The following is a 19,168-nucleotide window of genomic DNA, read 5'->3' as shown; positions in this document are numbered from 1 at the left end:
GGGCACAGCCTGTCCAGGAGTCCTAATTACCATAGCACTCACCACACCCCGACCCTCATCGCCAGCGGCAATCCAGGGGTACCCCAAATATTTTTCTCAGTGTGTTTTTCTTTTTTCTTTCCCCTTTTCCGGATCCAAAGACACTATTATTATTATATATATTTTTTATTAGTTCACTTGAAGCTCTGGACTTTTGTTTTTGCACACATTCCATTATTCACTCAGAGGTGGGACGCCACCATTCTGGAGTGACCAGCAATTTTAGAAACAACTTCTACCTTGACTACGAAGTATTCCATTGCTGCTTCTGACAGCAGAATAACATTCTCATACCCAATCCCCCCCCCCCCTTTTTCACCACACCTATATTATTATATTTTTTTTATTTTTCTTCTATAATAAATACAGTTTTTTTCATTCCAATACTGTCTATTGTATCATTTTTTTCATTTTTTTCTTCATTTTTTCTTTTTTCCTTTTCTCCTTATTAGCACTACGTTTATTAGGTCAAGTTTATCAAACTGTTTATTGTTTAAGGAATCAAATCAGTGTATGACTTTTTGCACATACCTCACACATCAGGCGCACCTGTGAAAACCCATTACCATATCCACTCCTGCTTGCAGGAAATGCAGAAATCGACCTAGTTGAAATTCCTCTGTTGGGGCCTTATTGGCCTCGCACCATGCAACATATTTCCGCCATATGCGGTGATAATGCGTTGCCGTAACATCTTTCCTGGCCTTAATAAGCGTAGGAATGACTTCTTCCAGAATACCCTTTTCCTTTAGGATCCGGTGTTCAACCGCCATGCCGTCAAACACAGCCGCGGTAAGTCTTGGAACAGACAGGGCCCCTGCTGTAACAGGTCCTGTCTGAGCGGTAGAGGCCACGGGTCCTCTGAGAGCATCTCTTGAAGTTCCGGGTACCACGCTAGTCTCGGCCAATCCGGAACCACGAGAATTGTGTTTACTCCTCGCTTTCTTATTATTCTCAATACCTTTGGAATGAGAGGCAGAGGAGGGAACACATAAACCGACTGGTACACCCACGGTGTCACTAGAGCGTCCACAGCTATCGCCTGAGGGTCCCTTGACCTGGCGCAATATCTTTTTAACTTTTTGTTGAGACGGGACGCCATCATGTCCACCTGTGGTTTTTCCCAACGGTTTACCAGCATCTGGAAGACTTCTGGGTGAAGTCCCCACTCTCCCGGGTGGAGGTAGTGTCTGCTGAGGAAGTCTGCTTCCCAGTTGTCCACTCCCGGAATGAACACTGCTGACAGTGCTAGTACATGATTCTCCGCCCATCGGAGAATTCTTGTGGCTTCTGCCATCGCCATCCTGCTCCTTGTGCCGCCCTGTCGATTTACATGGGCGACTGCCATGATGTTGTCTGACTGGATCAGCACCGGCTGGTGTAGGAGCAGGGATCTTGCTTGACTTAGGGCATTGTAGATGGCCCTTAGTTCCAGAATATTTATGTGAAGGGAAGTCTCCTGACTCGACCATAGTCCTTGGAAGTTTCTTCCCTGTATGACTGCCCCCCAGCCTCGAAGGCTGGCATCCGTGGTCACCAGGACCCAGTCCTGTATGCCGAACCTGCGGCCCTCTAGAAGATGGGCACTCTGCAGCCACCACAGTAGAGACACCCTGGTTCTTGGAGACAGGGTTATTAAGCGATGCATCTGAAGATGCGATCCGGACCACTGGTCCAACAGGTCCCACTAAAAGATTCTGGCATGGAACCTGCCGAAGGGAATTGCTTCGTAAGAAGCCACCATCTTTCCCAGGACCCGTGTGCAGCGATGCACTGATACCTGTTTTGGTTTCAGGAGGTCTCTGACTAGAGATGACAACTCCCTGGCTTTCTCCTCCGGGAGAAACACTTTCTTCTGGACTGTATCCAGAATCATACCCAGGAACAGTAGCCGTGTCGTTGGAACCAGCTGTGACTTTGGGATATTCAGAATCCAGCCGTGCTGGTGCAGCACCTCCAGAGATAGTGCTACTCCCACCAACAACTGTTCTTTGGACCTCGCTTTTATTAGGAGATCGTCCATGTACGGGATAATTAAAACTCCCTTTCTTCGAAGGAGTATCATCATTTCCGCCATAACCTTGGTAAATACCCTCGGTGCCGTGGACAGGCCAAACGGCAGCGTCTGGAATTGGTAATGGCAATCCTGTACCACAAATCTGAGGTACTCCTGGTGAGGATGGTAAATGGGGACATGCAAGTAAGCATCCTTGATGTCCAGGGATACCATGTAATCCCCCTCGTCCAGGCTTGCAATAACCGCCCTGAGCGATTCCATCTTGAACTTGAATTTTTTTTATGTACGTGTTCAAGGATTTTAAATTTAAAATGGGTCTCACCGAACCGTCCGGTTTCGGTACCACAAATAGTGTGGAATAATAACCCCGGCCTTGTTGAAGTAGGGGTACCTTGATTATCACCTGCTGGGAATACAGCTTGTGAATAGCCGCTAGCACCGCCTCCCTGTCTGAGGGAGCAAGGCAGATTTTAGGAACCGGTGGGGTGGGGACGCCTCGAATTCCAGTTTGTACCCCTGAGATACTATTTGCAGGATCCAGGGATCCACCTGTGAGCGAGCCCACTGATAGCTGAAATTCTTGAGGCGACCCCCCACCGTACCTGGCTCCGCCTGTGGAGCCCCACCGTCATGCGGCGGACTTGGAAGAAGAAGCGGGGGAGGACTTTTGCTCCTGGGAACCTGCTGTTTGTTGCAGCCTTTTTCCCCTACCTCTGCCTCTGGACAGAAAGGACCCGCCTTTTCCACGCCTGTTTTTCTGGGTCCGAAAGGACTGAACCTGATAAAACGGCGCCTTCTTAGGCTGTGAGGGGACATGGGGTAAAAATGCTGACTTCCCAGACGTTGCTGTGGAAACTAGGTCCGAGAGACCATCCCCAAATAATTCCTCACCCTTATATGGCAACACTTCCATGTGCTTTTTAGAATCTGCATCTCCTGTCCACTGGCGAGTCCATAAGCCTCTCCTAGCAGAAATGGACAATGCACTTACTTTAGATGCCAGTCGGCAGATTTCCCTCTGTGCATCTCTCATATATAAGACTGAGTCTTTTATATGGTCTATGGTTAACAGGATCGTGTCTCTGTCTAATGTGTCAATATTTTCTGACAGTTTATCTGACCACGCAGCGGCAGCACTGCACATCCAAGCTGACGCAATAGCTGGCCTAAGTATAATGCCTGAGTGTGTATATACAGACTTCAGGATCGCCTCCTGCTTTCTATCAGCAGGTTCCTTGAGGGCGGCCGTATCCGGAGACGGTAGTGCCACCTTTTTAGACAAACGTGAGCGCTTTATCCACCCTGGGGGGTGTTTCCCAACGTGACCTATCCTCTGGCGGGAAAGGGAACGCCATTAGTACCTTCTTAGGAATTACCAATTTTTTATCAGGGAAAGCCCACGCTTCTTCACACACTTCATTTAATTCATCTGATGGGGGGAAAACTACGGGTAGTTTTTTCTCCCCAAACATAATACCCTTTTTAGTGGTACCTGTAGTTATATCAGAAATGTGTAACACCTCTTTCATTGCCTCAATCATGCAGTGAATGGCCTTAGAGGGCATCAGGTTAGACTCATCGTCGTCGACACTGGTGTCAGTATCAGTGTCGACATCTGGGTCTGCTTGCGGTAGCGGGCGTTTTAGAGCCCCTGACGACCCATGCGACGCCTGGGCAGGCACGAGCTGAGAAGTCGGCTGTCCCACATTTGGCATGTCGTCAATTTTCTTATGTAAGGAGTCTATACGTGCACTCATTACTTTCCATAAGCTCATCCACTCAGGTGTCTGCCCCGCAGGGGGTGACATCCCTTCTAAAGGCATCTGCTCCGCCTCCACATCATTATCCTCAAACATGTCGACACAGCCGTACCGACACACCGCACACACACAAGGAATGCTCCGAATGAGGACAGGACCCACAAAAGCCCTTTGGGGGGACAGAGTGAGAGTATGCCAGCACACACCAGAGCGCTATATAATGCAGGGACTAACTGAGTTATGTCCCCTATAGCTGCTTTTTCTATATATTATATACTGCGCCTAAATTTAGTGCCCCCCCTCTCTGTTTTTACCCTGTTCTGTAGTGTAGACTGCAGGGGAGAGCCAGGGAGCTTCCTTCCAGCAGATCTGTGAAGGAGAAATGGCGCCAGTGTGCTGTGAGAGATAGCTCCGCCCCTTTTCCACGGACTATTCTCCCGCTTTTTTCCATATTCTGGCAGGGGTATTTTCCACATATATAGCCTCTGGGACTATATATTGTGGAATTTTTGCCAACCAAGGTGTTATTATTGCTTCTCAGGGCGCCCCCCCCCAGCGCCCTGCACCCTCAGTGACCGGAGTATGAAGTGTGTATGAGGAGCAATGGCGCACAGCTGCAGTGCTGTGCGCTACCTTGGTGAAGACTGATGTCTTCTGCCGCCGTTTTTCCGGACCTCTTCTTGCTTCTGGCTCTGTAAGGGGGACGGCGGCGCGGCTCCGGGACCGAACACCAAGGACTGGGCCTGCGGTCGATCCCTCTGGAGCTAATGGTGTCCAGTAGCCTAAGAAGCCCAATCCGGCTGCAAGCAGGCGAGTTCGCTTCTTCTCCCCTTAGTCCCTCGCTGCAGTGAGCCTGTTGCCAGCAGGTCTCACTGAAAATAAAAAACCTAAATCTATACTTTCTTTCTAAGGGCTCAGGAGAGCCCCTAGTGTGCATCCAACCTCGGCCGGGCACAAAATCTAACTGAGGCTTGGGGGAGGGTCATAGTGGGAGGAGCCAGTGCACACCAGGTAGTCAAATCTTTCTAGAGTGCCCAGCCTCCTTCGGAGCCCGCTATTCCCCATGGTCCTTACGGAGTTCCCAGCATCCACTAGGACGTCAGAGAAATAAGAGTTATGGTTTATTTTGTTAACTTAAAATTCAAAATTCCATAGGCGCCACAGGGATGTCCATGGGGTGTAGGTGGTTGGAGAGGACCAGGCACCAAACAGTTAAGCTTTTCAGGTCCCAGGATGCCCTGGTCCTCTCCTCCCCTATACCCCACCCCCAGCTATCCAGTTTAGTGAACAAGACCAAGGCAGGAGCAGGACAGAGGAGATGAAAGAATGGAACAATCAAGAAACACTCCTATCAGAAGAGAATTGGTGACCATCTAATAATACCCATAAAGCCATGTGCTTCAGGGTGGGTGCCCTGCGGAGATAAAGAAGCCACCCATAGTGGTTCTTGGGCAGGCGCTGGTGTGAGAGAGTGTTGTGGTGGGATATAATAAGAATTTACTTACCGATAATTCTATTTCTCGTAGTCCGTAGTGGATGCTGGGGACTCCGTCAGGACCATGGGGAATAGCGGCTCCGCAGGAGACAGGGCACAAAAGTAAAAGCTTTAGGATCAGGTGGTGTGCACTGGCTCCTCCCCCTATGACCCTCCTCCAAGCCTCAGTTAGGATACTGTGCCCGGACGAGCGTACACAATAAGGAAGGATTTTGAATCCCGGGTAAGACTCATACCAGCCACACCAATCACACTGTGCAACCTGTGATCTGAACCCAGTTAACAGCATGATAACAGCGGAGCCTCTGAAAAGATGGCTCACAACAATAATAACCCGATTTTTGTAACAATAACTATGTACAAGTATTGCAGACAATCCGCACTTGGGATGGGCGCCCAGCATCCACTACGGACTACGAGAAATAGAATTATCGGTAAGTAAATTCTTATTTTCTCTGACGTCCTAAGTGGATGCTGGGGACTCAGTCAGGACCATGGGGATTATACCAAAGCTCCCAAACGGGCGGGAGAGTGCGGATGACTCTGCAGCACCGAGTGAGAGAACTCCAGGTCCTCCTCAGTCAGGGTGTGCCCCTGACCAAGTAGCAGCTCGGCAAAGTTGTAAAGCCGAGACCCCTCGGGCAGCCGCCCAAGATGAGCCCACCTTCCTTGTGGAATGGGCATTTACATATTTTGGCTGTGGCAGGCCTGCCACAGAATGTGCAAGCTGAATTGTACTACACATCCAACTAGCAATCGTCTGCTTAGAAGCAAGAGCACCCAGTTTGTTGGGTGCATACAGGATAACAGCAAGTCAGTTTTCCTGACTCCAGCCGTCCTGGAAACCTATATTTTCAGGGCCCTGACAACATCTAGCAACTTGGAGTCCTCCAAGTCCCTAGTATCCGCAGGTACCACAATAAGCTGGTTCAGGTGAAACGCTGACACCACCTTAGGGAGAAACTGGGGACGAGTCCGCAGCTCTGCCCTGTCCGAATGGACAATCAGATATGGGCTTTTGTGAGACAAAGCCGCCAATTCTGACACTCGCCTGGCCGAGGCCAGGGCCAACAGCATGGTCACTTTCCCTGTGAGATATTTCAAATCCACAGATTTGAGCGGTTTAAACCAATGTGATTTGAGGAATCCCAGAACTACGTTGAGATCCCACAGTGCCACTGGAGGCACAAAAGGGGGTTGTATATGCAGTACTCCCTTGACAAACTTCTGGACTTCAGGAACTGAAGCCAATTCTTTCTGGAAGAAATTCGACAGGGCCGAAATTTGAACCTTAAATGGACCCCAATTTGAGGCACATAGACACTCCTGTTTGCAGGAAATGTAGGAATCGACCGAGTTGAAATTCCTCCGTGGGGGCCTTCCTGGCCTCACACCATGCAACATATTTTCGCCAAATGCGGTGATAATGTTGTGTGGTCACCTCCTTCCTGGCTCTGACCAGGGTAGGGATGACCTCTTCCGGAATGCCTTTTTCCCTTAGGATCCGGCGTTCAACCGCCATGCCGTCAAACGCAGCCGCGGTAAGTCTTGGAACAGACATGATCCTTGCTGAAGCAAGTCCCTTCTTAGTATCTCTTTAAGTTCCGGGTACCAAGTCCTTCTTGGCCAATCCGGAGCCACGAGTATAGTTCTTACTCCTCTCCTTCTTAAAATTCTCAGTACCTTGGGTATGAGAGGCAGAGGAGGGAACACATACACCGACTGGTACACCCACGGTGTTACCAGAGCGTCCCAGCTATTGCCTGAGGGTCTCTTGACCTGGCGCAATACCTGTCCAGTTTTTTGTTCAGACGGGACGCCGTCATGTCCACCTTTGGTCTTTCACAACGGTTCACAATCATGTGGAAGACTTCCAGATGAAGTCTCCCCTCTCCCGGGTGGAGGTCGTGCCTGCTGAGGAAGTCTGCTTCCCAGTTGTCCACTCCCGGAATGAACACCGCTAACAGTGTTATCACATGATTTTTCGCCCAGCGAAGAATCCTTGCTGCCATTGCCCTCCTGCTTCTTGTGCCGCCCTGTCTGTTTACGTGGGCGACTGCCGTGAGGTTGTCCGACTGGATCAGCACCAGTTGACTTTGAAGCAGAGGTCTTCCTAGGCTCAGAGCATTGTAAATTGCCCTTAGCTCCAGTATATTTATGTGGAGAGAAGTCTCCAGACTTGACCACACTCCTTGGAAATTTCTTCCCTGTGTGACTGCTCCCCAGCCTCTCAGGCTGGCATCCGTGGTCACCAGGACCCAGTCCTGAATGCCGAATCTGCTGCCCTCTAGTAGATGAGCACTCTGCAGCCACCACAGAAGAGACACCCTTTTCCTTGGAGACAGGATTATCCGCTGATGCATCTGAAGATGCGATCCGGACCATTCGTCCAGCAGATCCCACTGAAAAATTATTTCGTGAAATCTGCCGAATGGAATCGCTTCGTAAGAAGCCACCATTTTTCCCAGGACTCTTGTGCATTGATGCACTGACACTTGGCCTGGTTCTAGGAGGTTCCTAACTAGCTCGGATAACTCCCAGGCTCTCTCCTCCGGGAGAAACCTTTTTTTTTTTTTGGACTGTGTCCAGAATCATCCCTAGTAACAGCAGACGTGTCGTCGGAATCAGCTGCGATTTTGGAATATTTAGAATCCACCCGTGCTGTCGTAGAACTACTTGAGATAGTGCTACTCCGACCTCCAACTGTTCTCTGGACCTTGCCCTTATCAGGAGATCGTCCAAGTAAGGGATAATTAAGACGCCTTTTCTTTGAAGAAGAATCATCATTTCGGCCATTACCTTGGTAAAGACCCGGGGTGCCGTGGACAATCCAAACGGCAGCGTCTGAAACTGATAGTGACAGTTCTGTACCACGAACCTGAGGTACCCTTGGTGAGAAGGGCAATTTTGGACATGGAGGTAAGCATCCTTGATGTCCAGGGACACCATATAGTCCTTCTTCCTGGTTCGCTATCACTGCTCTGAGTGACTCCATCTTGATTTGAACCTTTGTATGTAAGTGTTCAAAGATTTCAGATTTAGAATAGATCTCACCGAGCCGTCTGGCTTCAGTACCACAAATAGTGTGGAATAATACCCTTTTCCTTGTTGTAGGAGGGGTACTTTGATTATCACCTGCTGGGAATACAGCTTGTGAATTGTTTCCAATAATGCCTCCCTGTCGGAGGGAGACGTTGGTAAAGCAGATTTCAGGAACCTGCGAGGGGGAGACGTCTCGAATTTCCAATCTGTACCCCTGGGATACTACTTGTAGGATCCAGGGGTCCACTTGCGAGTGAGCCCACTGCGCGCTGAAACTCTTGAGACGACCCCCCCCACCGCACCTGAGTCCGCTTGTACGGCCCCAGCGTCATGCTGAGGACTTGGCAGAAGCGGTGGAGGGCTTCTGTTCCTGGGAAGGGGCTGCCTGCTGCAGTCTTCTTCCGTTCCTCTACCCCTGGGCAGATATGACTGGCCTTTTGCCCGCTTGCCCTTATGGGGACGAAAGGACTGAGGCTGAAAAGACGGTGTCTTTTTCTGCTGAGATGTGACTTGGGGTAAAAAGGTGGATTTTCCAGCTGTTGCCGTGGCCACCAGGTCCGATGGACCGACCCCAAATAACTCCTCCCCTTTATACGGCAATACTTCCATGTGCCGTTTGGAATCTGCATCACCTGACCACTGTCGTGTCCATAAACATCTTCTGGCAGACATGGACATCGCACTTACTCATGATGCCAGAGTGCAAATATCCCTCTGTGCATCTCGTATATATAGAAATGCTCTATAGTCAATAAAATACTGTCCCTGTCAAGGGTATCAATATTTTCAGTCAGGGAATCCGACCAAGCCACCCCAGCGCTGCACATCCAGGCTGAGGCGATCGCTGGTCGCAGTATAACACCAGTATGTGTGTATATACTTTTTAGGATATTTTCCAGCCTCCTATTAGCTGGCTCCTTGAGGGCGGCCGTATCTGGAGACGGTAACGCCACTTGTTTTGATAAGCGTGTGAGCGCCTTTAATTTTTTATCGGGGGAAACCCACGCATCATCACACACTTCAATTAATTTATCTGATTCAGGAAAAACTACAAGCAGTTTTTTCACACCCCACACATGTAGTATCAGAAATATGTAACACCTCCTTCATTGCCCTTAACATGTAACGTGTGGCCCTAATGGAAAATACGTTTGTTTCTTCACCATCGACACTGGAGTCAGTGTCCGTGTCTGTGTCGACCGACTGAGGTAATGGGCGTTTTAAAGCCCCTGACGGTGTTTGAGACGCCTGGACAGGTACTAATTGGTTTGCCGGCCGTCTCATGTCGTCAACCGACCTTGCAGCTTGTTGACATTATCACGTAATTCCCTAAATAAGCCATCCATTCCGGTGTCGACTCCCTAGAGAGTGACATCACCATTACAGGCAATTGCTCCGTCTCCTCACCAACATCGTCCTCATACATGTCGACACACACGTACCGACACACAGCACACACACAGGGAATGCTCTGATAGAGGACAGGACCCCACTAGCCCTTTGGGGAGACAGAGGGAGAGTTTGCCAGCACACACCAAAACGCTATAATTTTACAGGGACAACCTTATATAAGTGTTTTCCCTTATAGCATCTTAATATGTAATATCGCCACAAAAATGCCCCCCCTCTCTGTTTTAACCCTGTTTCTGTAGTGCAGTGCAGGGGAGAGCCTGGGAGCCTTCCCACCAGCAGTTCTGTGAGGGAAAATGGCGCTGTGTGCTGAGGAGAATAGGCCCCGCCCCCTTTTCGGCGGGCTTCTTCTCCCGTTTTTTTTTACAACCTGGCAGGGGTTAAATACATCCATATAGCCCCAGGGGCTATATGTGATGTATTTTTAGCCAGCATAGGTACTTTCATTGCTGCCCAGGGCGCCCCCCCAAGCGCCCTGCAGCCTCAGTGACCGTTGGTGTGAAGTGTGCTGAGAGCAATGGCGCACAGCTGCAGTGCTGTGCGCTACCTTAAGAAGACTGGGAAGTCTTCAGCCGCCGATTTCTGGACCTCTTCTCTCTTCAGCATCTGCAAGGGGGTCGGCGGCGCGGCTCCGGTGACCCATCCAGGCTGTACCTGTGATCGTCCCTCTGGAGCTAGTGTCCAGTAGCCTAAGAAGCCAATCCATACTGCACGCAGGTGAGTTCACTCCTTCTCCCCTAAGTCCCTCGATGCAGTGAGCCTGTTGCCAGCAGGACTCACTGAAAATAAAAAACCTAACAAAACTTTTACTCTAAGCAGCTCTTTAGGAGAGCCACCTAGATTGCACCCTTCTCGGCCGGGCACAAAGATCTAACTGAGGCTTGGAGGAGGGTCATAGGGGGAGGAGCCAGTGCACACCACCTGATCCTAAAGCTTTTACTTTTGTGCCCTGTCTCCTGCGGAGCCGCTATTCCCCATGGTCCTGACGGAGTCCCCAGCATCCACTTAGGACGTCAGAGAAAACACCTTAAACAGAGACCATCTTATACAGGAACCTGTATAAGATGGCGAAGCCAACTGAACAGGATCTACATGTAGCCAGTATACGAGCCCCAGCCTCCTTGCTTTCTTTGCCCTTTAGAGGAAATAGTACAAAACAGTGTGTAAATACCAAATATGCAATGTGATCAGCACCTCACAAATTACAAGTAAATGCAAGGTACGGAACCCATAAACACCTGGTATTTGTTATAGGAGAAGAAATAAAAAGGGACAGAAATAACAGTACAGCAAGAGTTCAGAAACCAAATAGCAGTAACTAGCAACAAGTCATATACAATGCATGGACACTGAATCAACTACACAAGCCTCAAGAGGCTGGAAGGATAAGTGCTGTATAACATGACCCGTGGGAGAGGTATACAGGGAGGCTGGACCCGGTCCTGAGACTTGCTGTGGTAGGCTCTGTTTAAAATGGCTGCCGAGAGTCTCACTGTTGGATGAGCAGTTCAGTGGCAGGAAATCTGAGCGGAATCGCGCTCTGAGCTGGGGTAGGGGCTAACGGGGAGAGCATACCTCCCCTGTGCGGACATTCACCCCCGGGGCTGAACTGGCCAGTTATCTCATCCCGATGCCAGCCATACCTTCTCTCCTGGCATTTGGCTGCAGCCCTGGGGAGCTTGCTAGCAGACCGCTCCGCTAAGTGATGGAGCAGCAGCACAGGCATCCCTATCAGACACCCAGCCCTGCTTGCTCCAAGTAGTAAAAAGTTTAAGAAAGAAAAGCTTGGGGCTGCTTTGACTAAATGGTGTGTCCGGCTCCTGCCGGCTTCAAACGAAAACTGGATGGCCTGGGGGAGAGGTATAGGGGAAGGAGGACAGGGCAATCTAGGACCTGAAAAGCTTAACTGTTTGTTGCCCGGTCCTCAGTCAGTCAACCACCTACATTCTATGGTCATCCCTGTGGAACCTATGGACCCTGCAGAAGAAAAATTATAAAGATTATATGGAATACCTGCAGTGTTCTTCAGCGGTGCTTTAGCAGCAGTGGATAACCTTGATGCCATCACAGTTGTTCTTGTAGTAATGGAGTGTTTAGTTGAAGTCCCTGCACTTGATCTAGTAGATGTTGCAGGTAGAACACCAGAGACTATAGGAAAACATTTAAATCCAATAACTCAATGAAAGCGCATTACACACAAAGAATAAAGACAAGAAAAAACACATTGCTTCAGGAGGAAAGTGTACCAGTCTACAATGCACATAGGAGGCGGTTATTCTGTAAGCCTATATTTAGGAGACTGCTGCCTATCAATACACAAGGATTAACAACGGGTCACAAGTTATACTAGTACATGAGAGGGGAAGGTCAATATTTTTTAGCACTTTGAATCTAAACACAAATCAATGTAGCAATCCTTTTGCTAAAAAGTTTAGTAATGTTGTACCACATTAACTCAAGACAAAAGGAGTTATGGTAGACTTACATTTGTTAACGCTCTTTCTTCAAAGTCCTTAGGGTCCACAGGGATTATGCTGGGGTGTAGGTGATGGAGCTGAACCAGTCACCAAACAGTTAAAGCTTTAGCTCCCAGGATGCACTGGTCCCTCCTCCCCTACATCCCAGCCCCTGGCTAGCCAGTTTAGTGAACAAGCCCAAGGCAGGAGCAGTACAGAGAAGGAAAACACTTACATTTGAGGGAAACTCGGTGACCATGTATAAATACCTAAAGAGGCCAGGTGTGTCATGGTGGGTGCCCTGTGGACTTTGAAAAAAAGTGTTAACAAAAGGTAAGCCTACTATAACTCCTTTTCTTCAGGGTCCATAGGGATTATGCTGGGGATGTCCCAAAGCAGATTCCTTTAAGGGAGGGGATTGTTCCTGAGCAAATAGGAGAATCCCAAAGGAAGCATCCTAAGAGGCAAAGGTATCAAAAGCATAGAACTTAAGAAAGGTGTGGATGGAAGACCAAGTGGGTGCCTTGCACAACTGTTGTGCAGAGGCACCACGATGGACCACCCATGAGGGTCCCACAGAATGAGCAGTAACCGTATTTGGGACAGGCAGGGCAGCCTGCATTTAAGCTTGCGAAATGGTCATGTGAAGCCATCGAGCCAAAGTCTGTTTGCAGGCCAGCCCCTCTTGTGAAACCCATAACACAAAAAGAGCATCAGATTTCCTGAAGGAGCTGGTGCGATGCACATAAATCTGGCGAGCACGGACCACATCTAAGGAAGCTTCACCTGGAGAGAGATTTGGAGATTGGAAGGCTGGAACCACAATCTCTTCATTAAAATGGAACCTGTATACCACTTTAGGAGTCTTTGCCGTCAGCCACTTGAGGTCTACTGAATTCAAATGGATGAGTCTGTAAAGCCCAAAATAAAAAAGGACAGGTCCCACCGAGCCACCGGGAGGGCCAGAAGGAGTTGAAGGTGAAGAACACCCTGAAGGAATGTTCTAACATTAGGCAGGGGAGCGATCCTTTGCTAGACCCAGACTGACAGAGCAGATACTTGAAGTTTTAGGGACGCCAGAAGGAGACAGGTCTAACACAGCCTGGAGAGAGGCAAGCACCCGAGAAACGCTGAAAGTTGTAGGGCCATAGCCTCTGGTAGACCACCACTGAAAGAGTGCCAAGTTCTGTAATACAAGTGTGCTGATATAGGTTTATGAGCATTGAGCATTCCCTGAACTACAAAGTGAGAGAAACCCTTAGATCTTGGGAGGGATGACTGAAGAGCCATGCCATCAAGGACAGACTAGCTAGGCCTGGGTGCAGACAGGGGCCTTGAGATAGAAGATCTGGCCGTAGAGGGAGTATCTATGGAGAGACTCTGTAGATCGGTGAACAAATGGCGCCTGGGCCAGGCTGGAGCGATCAACAGCACAGTGCCTCCCTTCCTGCTTGAACTTGCAAAGAACTCTTGGAAGGAGAGAGACTGGAAGGAATAGATACGACAGATTGAAGGTCCACCTCATCGCCAGAGCATCCACAAAGGCTGCTGCGCGATCCCTGGTCCTGGACCCATAAGGGGACTTTGTTGTGTCGTGAGGCCATGAGGTCGACCTCTGGTAAGCCCCATTTGTCCACAAGGAGCTGGAAGACTTCTGGATGTACAGCCCTCTCTCTGGGGGGTGGGCATCCTGTCCGCTTAGGAAGTCTGCTTCCTAGTTGAGTACTCCTGGGATGAACACCGCCAAGATGACGGGAGATGTGCCACTTCCTTCATGGCTGCTCCACTTCGCGTACCCCCCGGATGGTTGAGTTAGGCTACCATAGTCGTGTTGTTGGACTGGACTTGGGGACAGATCTGCCTTGGAGAAGAGCCTGCGCCAGAGTGCGCGCCCTGTATACAGCCTGCAGCTCTAGGATGTTGATGGGTATGCGACTTTCCTGGGTTGTTAAACGTCCCTGAAAGGAATGTTGACCGGTCACTGTGCCCCACCTGCGGAGGCTGGCATCCATAGTGAGTAGCACCCTATCTGGAATCCAGAAGGGATGACCCTTGTCCAAGTGGTGCTTGTGTAGCCACCACGAGAGGGAAAGACGAACCTCTGGAGAGAGGACCATCACCTGAGCCCGAATCATAGGATGCTGTCCGTTTCACCGGGACAGGATAAGGTGTTGAAGAGGCCTAGAGTGAAACTGGGCGTATTCCACCATGTCGAAGGTGGAGATCATGGACCCCAGAACCTGCATTGCAGAGTGGACCGACACTCATTAACTGAAGTAACCTGCATATGCACAAATGAAGTGCCGTAATTTTGTTTGCTGGTAGGAAAATCCTCTGGACCAGAGAATCCAGGAGTGCTCCTAGATGCGACATCTTCAGAGAGGGAGACAGTTAGGACTTTTTCCAATTGATGAGCCAGCCGTGTGCCTGTAGGAAGGCAATGGTCAGCTGAAGATAGCACAATCCCCAGAAGTACTCCCAGCACTAACAGAAGATCACCCAGATGTACTGCCATATCCGCCATTATTCTGGTAAAGACCCGATGGGCCGTAGAAAGTCCAAAGGGCAGTGCCTGAAACTGATAATGATGCTGAAAGACAGCAAATCTCAGGAATTGCTGATGTTTGGGAGGAAAAGGCACATGCAGGTATGCATCCTAAATGTCTTCAGATGCCAAAAACTCCCCAGGTTCCAATGCTAGGACAATGGTACGGAGAGTTTCTATGCAAAACTTGGCCATGCGGTTAAACTTGAGTGATTTGAGGTTATAAATAGGCCAATGGGATTATGGGAACCATTCGGCTTCTGAACAATGAAGAGTGGAATAAAAATCTCTCTGCAGTTGTATGGGGGAGAGGGGACACAGATATATACTCATCTAGAATACCGTATTCAGTTCTGGAGGCCATATCTTCAAAAGGATATTAATACATTAGAAACTGTACAAAGGAGGGTAACTAAAATGGTGCATGGCCTACATCACAAAACATACTCAGAAAGACTAAGAAATCTCAATATGTATAGTTTGGAGCAGAGAAGGGAAAGGGGGGACATGATAGAAACTTTCAAATATATCAAGGGTTTTAACAAAGTCCAGGAGGGAAACATTCTCCAAATGAAGAGAAGCAATAGGACACGAGGACATGCACTGAGGCTGGAGGGGGGAGGGGGGAGGGGGGGGAGTTAAGGGGAAATTTGCGGAAAAATTATTTCACAGAAAGGGTAGTGGACAAGTGGAATAGCCTCCCATCAGAGGTGGTAGAGGCTAAGACAGTAGAACAATTTAAACATGCATGGGATAGACATAAGGATATCCTTACAAAGAAATAAGGATCAAATAAGGTTAGAGATAAAAATAATGTAAAAAAAAAAAAAAAAGGGGCTGACTAGATGGGCCACGTGGTTCTTATATGCCGACAAATTCTGTGTTTCTATGTTTCTATAATCACTCCTGAATGCAGAAAGGAATGAATGGCTGTTTGGAGAGCCAGGGCCTCGATTGAATCTGATGGAGGACCTGTACAAAAGAGTTGCTGGGGAGGACGCCTCAGAAAAGTGAGAGCGTACCCGTAAGAGACCACTATTCGTACCCAGGCATCTGTGGTGGTCTGACGCCAGGGATTCTGCAAACCGAAGTTGGCTTCCCATCCTGGTGAACCCCAGGAGGAGGCCCGTCCCATCAGGCGGAGGGTTTGTCTTCAGACTTTGTAGCTGGACGTCTGGCAGCCCAAGCCTGTTTAGGGTGAGGTTTGGTGGTCTGTGCGAGCTAGTCTGTCTTGGAAAGGACTGGCCTTTAGCCTTACCCTGGTGGTGAAAGGACCGAAAAGAGGATAATCTTCAGCTTAGGTTTAGTCGCTGAAGGTGAGAATATCTCCAGAGAAGGGTAGATATTTGAGTGCCGTAGCCACAGGACTCTTCAAGCAACAATGTACGTTGCAGATGCTTTAGAGGCTAGTAGTCCAGTATCAATGGCTGCTTTACCCAGGTAAGATGCTGTCTACTTGATATGGGAGACGTGGGCCAGTTGTTCCCTGATCGCATATAAAGAGAGGCTGTCCTCAAGCGCACCAGTCGAGGCTATAATAGCCTAAGCTGCCCAGGCCGAGGCCATAGCTGGATGTGTAACTGCGCCTACAGGTGAATAGATTGACTTGAGACAGGCCTCAGTTTTGCCATCTATGGCTTCCTTGAGAAAAGACGCTATAGGTATAGGCAGTGTAGAGCTAACTAGGCATGCTACATAAGAATCCATCATAGGGGGAACCTCTCACTTAACACTGCAGTTTGGAGAGAATAAAGACACTAATTTTTTTGGGAGCTGGAACTGGTTGCCAGGAGCAATACATGCATCACGCATGAGTTCAGTAAACTGATCCGACTGAGGGAATTCAGTGTTAAATAACCTTTTGCCGTTTGAAGTGTTTAGGCTTAGGGGCTGGTTCTTCATACTGAATGTCAAGAATTAAATTGGACTGCCCGCAAAAGAGCAGGGACATCTACAGTAGACCGTTGCTCCTCCTCAGAGAGAGACATCTTCATCCTCTACCTCCTCAGACGCTGCGTCAGAATACGAAAGCTGCATGGACTGAAGACACAGTACGTTTATGCGCTTGGCAGCCAACTGTCATCCTGTAACATTTGCCGACATGATGCTGACATTTGAGCAAAATTCTGAATCGAGTGGGGGAAAAACCATCCAGGGATTATGCATAGATGGAGCAGGCCAAGTAGGATATACTTGCTGTGGGAACCCCATTGTAGGAGGCTGAGGGGGGATGGACAAGCAGTCCACTAACTATGATAACGAGAGAGAGAAGACATCCAAAGTGGTTCGTGGACAGGGGCTGGTGGAGCGGGCTGTGGGGTAGAACAATTAGCACACATACCGTCCTGTACAGGATCCTGAGGGGATAATCCCACTGAACAGGATTACATAGCCTCCTTATTACCCATGCCTTTGGAAGACATGGTAATAGCAGTACAATAGGCACATAGTGAGCGTACAGCCAAATAATGCAATGTCACACCCCTCACAAATACAAGTAAATGTGAGGTACTTAATGAACCCCTAAACACCTGGTATGTTAGGGTTAAGAAGGAATATAAGTGATAGGTATAACTGACAGTAGGAAACAGACCGTACACCAAACAGCAGAGCTTGCAAAAATCACATACAATGCAAATTTAATTGCAATGGGCACTAAATCAATTACTCACAACTCAGTGGCTGGTAGGATAACCTGGCCCTGGAGAGAGGTACACAGGAAGACTGGACCCGCTTCTCCCGAGACCTGCTACAGCTGTAGCCAATTTTAAAAATGGCCGCTGAGCTTCTCACCGAGGGAGGAGCTCCGAGGTGGAAAGCCTCTGTAGAATTGCACTCTGAGCTGGGGGAGGGGTAATCGGTGGAGAGCTGACCTTCCCTGTGCTGATATTATCCTCCTGGGCAAACTGGCCTCACTAAAGTGTCCCTGATGCCAGCAGTTAATGCCCTGGTGGCCTAGTGGGGCTGTGGATGAACCAGATGCCCACATCAGTGCCTATGGTGATCTCCATAACCGGAGGTTGAGGCTTCCAAAGACGCGATTCCCCGCAAGGGGAATCTCCTTACCTGTCCCCCCGTGTGTCCAGCTGCAGCTTAGGTCCCCAGAGGAGTGTTCTGCAAGTAGAGCTCCTGTGGCATCAGATGAATAACAGGACCGTTTACCAGTGTGGCGGCACCGGCGGGAGGTTGTAGGAGCAGCAGTGCAGGTGTCCTATAGGACTGCCCAGCACTGCTTGCTCTGAAGAAAAAAAAAAAAAAAAAACCCTTTGTATAAGGGGTGCTCCGGCTCCTGACGGCACCAAACTAAGACTAGCTAGCTTGGGGCTGTGGGTAGGGTGTAGTGGAGGAGGGAATAGTGCATCCTGGGAGATAAAGCTTTAACTGTTTGGTGCCCAGTTCAGCTCCAACCACCTACACCCCAGCGTAATCCCTGTGGACCCCAATGGACTCTGAAGAAGAAAGTTAATATATCTCTGAAACGCCATTAAAAATATAACCTAAGCAGAACTGGAATGGGATGAGCCTGCCTAGAGCAGTTCATTACCTTTGTTTTCGGTCTCATTCCTTTTAACACTGGAACTCTGTCCATGGCCTCTTGTAAGTGTACGATCAGTTGAGGCTTTACGCACGGCTACCTAGAATAATAAAATCATTTTTTATCGGTTTCTTCAAACATTTCTTAAACATGGGCAATGTGGCAGCAGAAGATAATCTTTACACACATGCACAGGGAAGGGGGGTGGGGGGAGGAATAAACAGGATTTCAATTACCTACCAGTAGATCCTTCTCTTGTAGTCTGTAGAGGATGCTGGGGTCCACATTAGTACCATGGGGTATAGATGGGTGCCTTGGGAGCCATGGGCAATTTAAGAGTTTAATAGTGTGGGCTGGCTCCTCCCTCTATGCCCCTCCTACCAGACTCAGTCTAGAAACTGTGCCCGAGGAGACGGACATGCTTCGAGAGAAGGAAATACACAGATAGTGGCGAGATTCACACCAGCTCACACATAAAAGGAAAGCCAAGCTAAGCAACTTTAAACGATTCAGCAACGGCTGAACCAACAATACTTAACCAAGTATCAATGCAGTACTTCACCAAGTAACAAGGCAGTACTGAACCAAGTAACAATGCAGGAAAACAAAGCACTGGGCGGGCGCCCAGCATCTTCTACGGACTACGAGAAAAAAGGATTTACCGGTAGGTAATTAAAATCCTATTTTCTCTTACGTCCTAGAGGATGCTGGGGTCCATTTAGTACCATGGATATGTACCAAAGCTCCCAGTACGGGAGGGAGAGCGCGGAGGCTCCTGCAAAACAGATTGGACTCTGAGAACCTAAAGTTTGGTCAAAGTATCGAACTTGTAGAACTTAGCAAATGTGTTCGACCCTGACCAAGTAGCT

At 49.0% G+C, this 19,168-nt stretch overlaps 1 protein-coding gene across 1 annotated transcript in view; it reads right to left on the bottom strand.

The window, feature by feature from the left end:
- LOC134958498 (disks large-associated protein 5-like) overlaps nucleotides 1-19,168 on the bottom strand; it is a 143,943-nt gene that overhangs the window by 86,677 nt on the left and 38,098 nt on the right. Inside the window, exons 4-5 of the mRNA XM_063941159.1 lie at nucleotides 18,309-18,399; nucleotides 11,777-11,911 (exon numbers count right to left, since the gene is read on the bottom strand). Coding sequence (XP_063797229.1) covers nucleotides 11,777-11,911; nucleotides 18,309-18,399 — 226 coding nt within the window. The remainder of the gene's footprint in view (nucleotides 1-11,776; nucleotides 11,912-18,308; nucleotides 18,400-19,168) is intronic.

This window comes from Pseudophryne corroboree, chromosome 9 (genome assembly GCF_028390025.1).
Source record: "Pseudophryne corroboree isolate aPseCor3 chromosome 9, aPseCor3.hap2, whole genome shotgun sequence".
Lineage (NCBI taxonomy): Eukaryota > Metazoa > Chordata > Amphibia > Anura > Myobatrachidae > Pseudophryne > Pseudophryne corroboree.
Note: the sequence above shows the minus strand (reverse complement) of the source record. Positions and strands in the feature narration are given on the sequence as shown.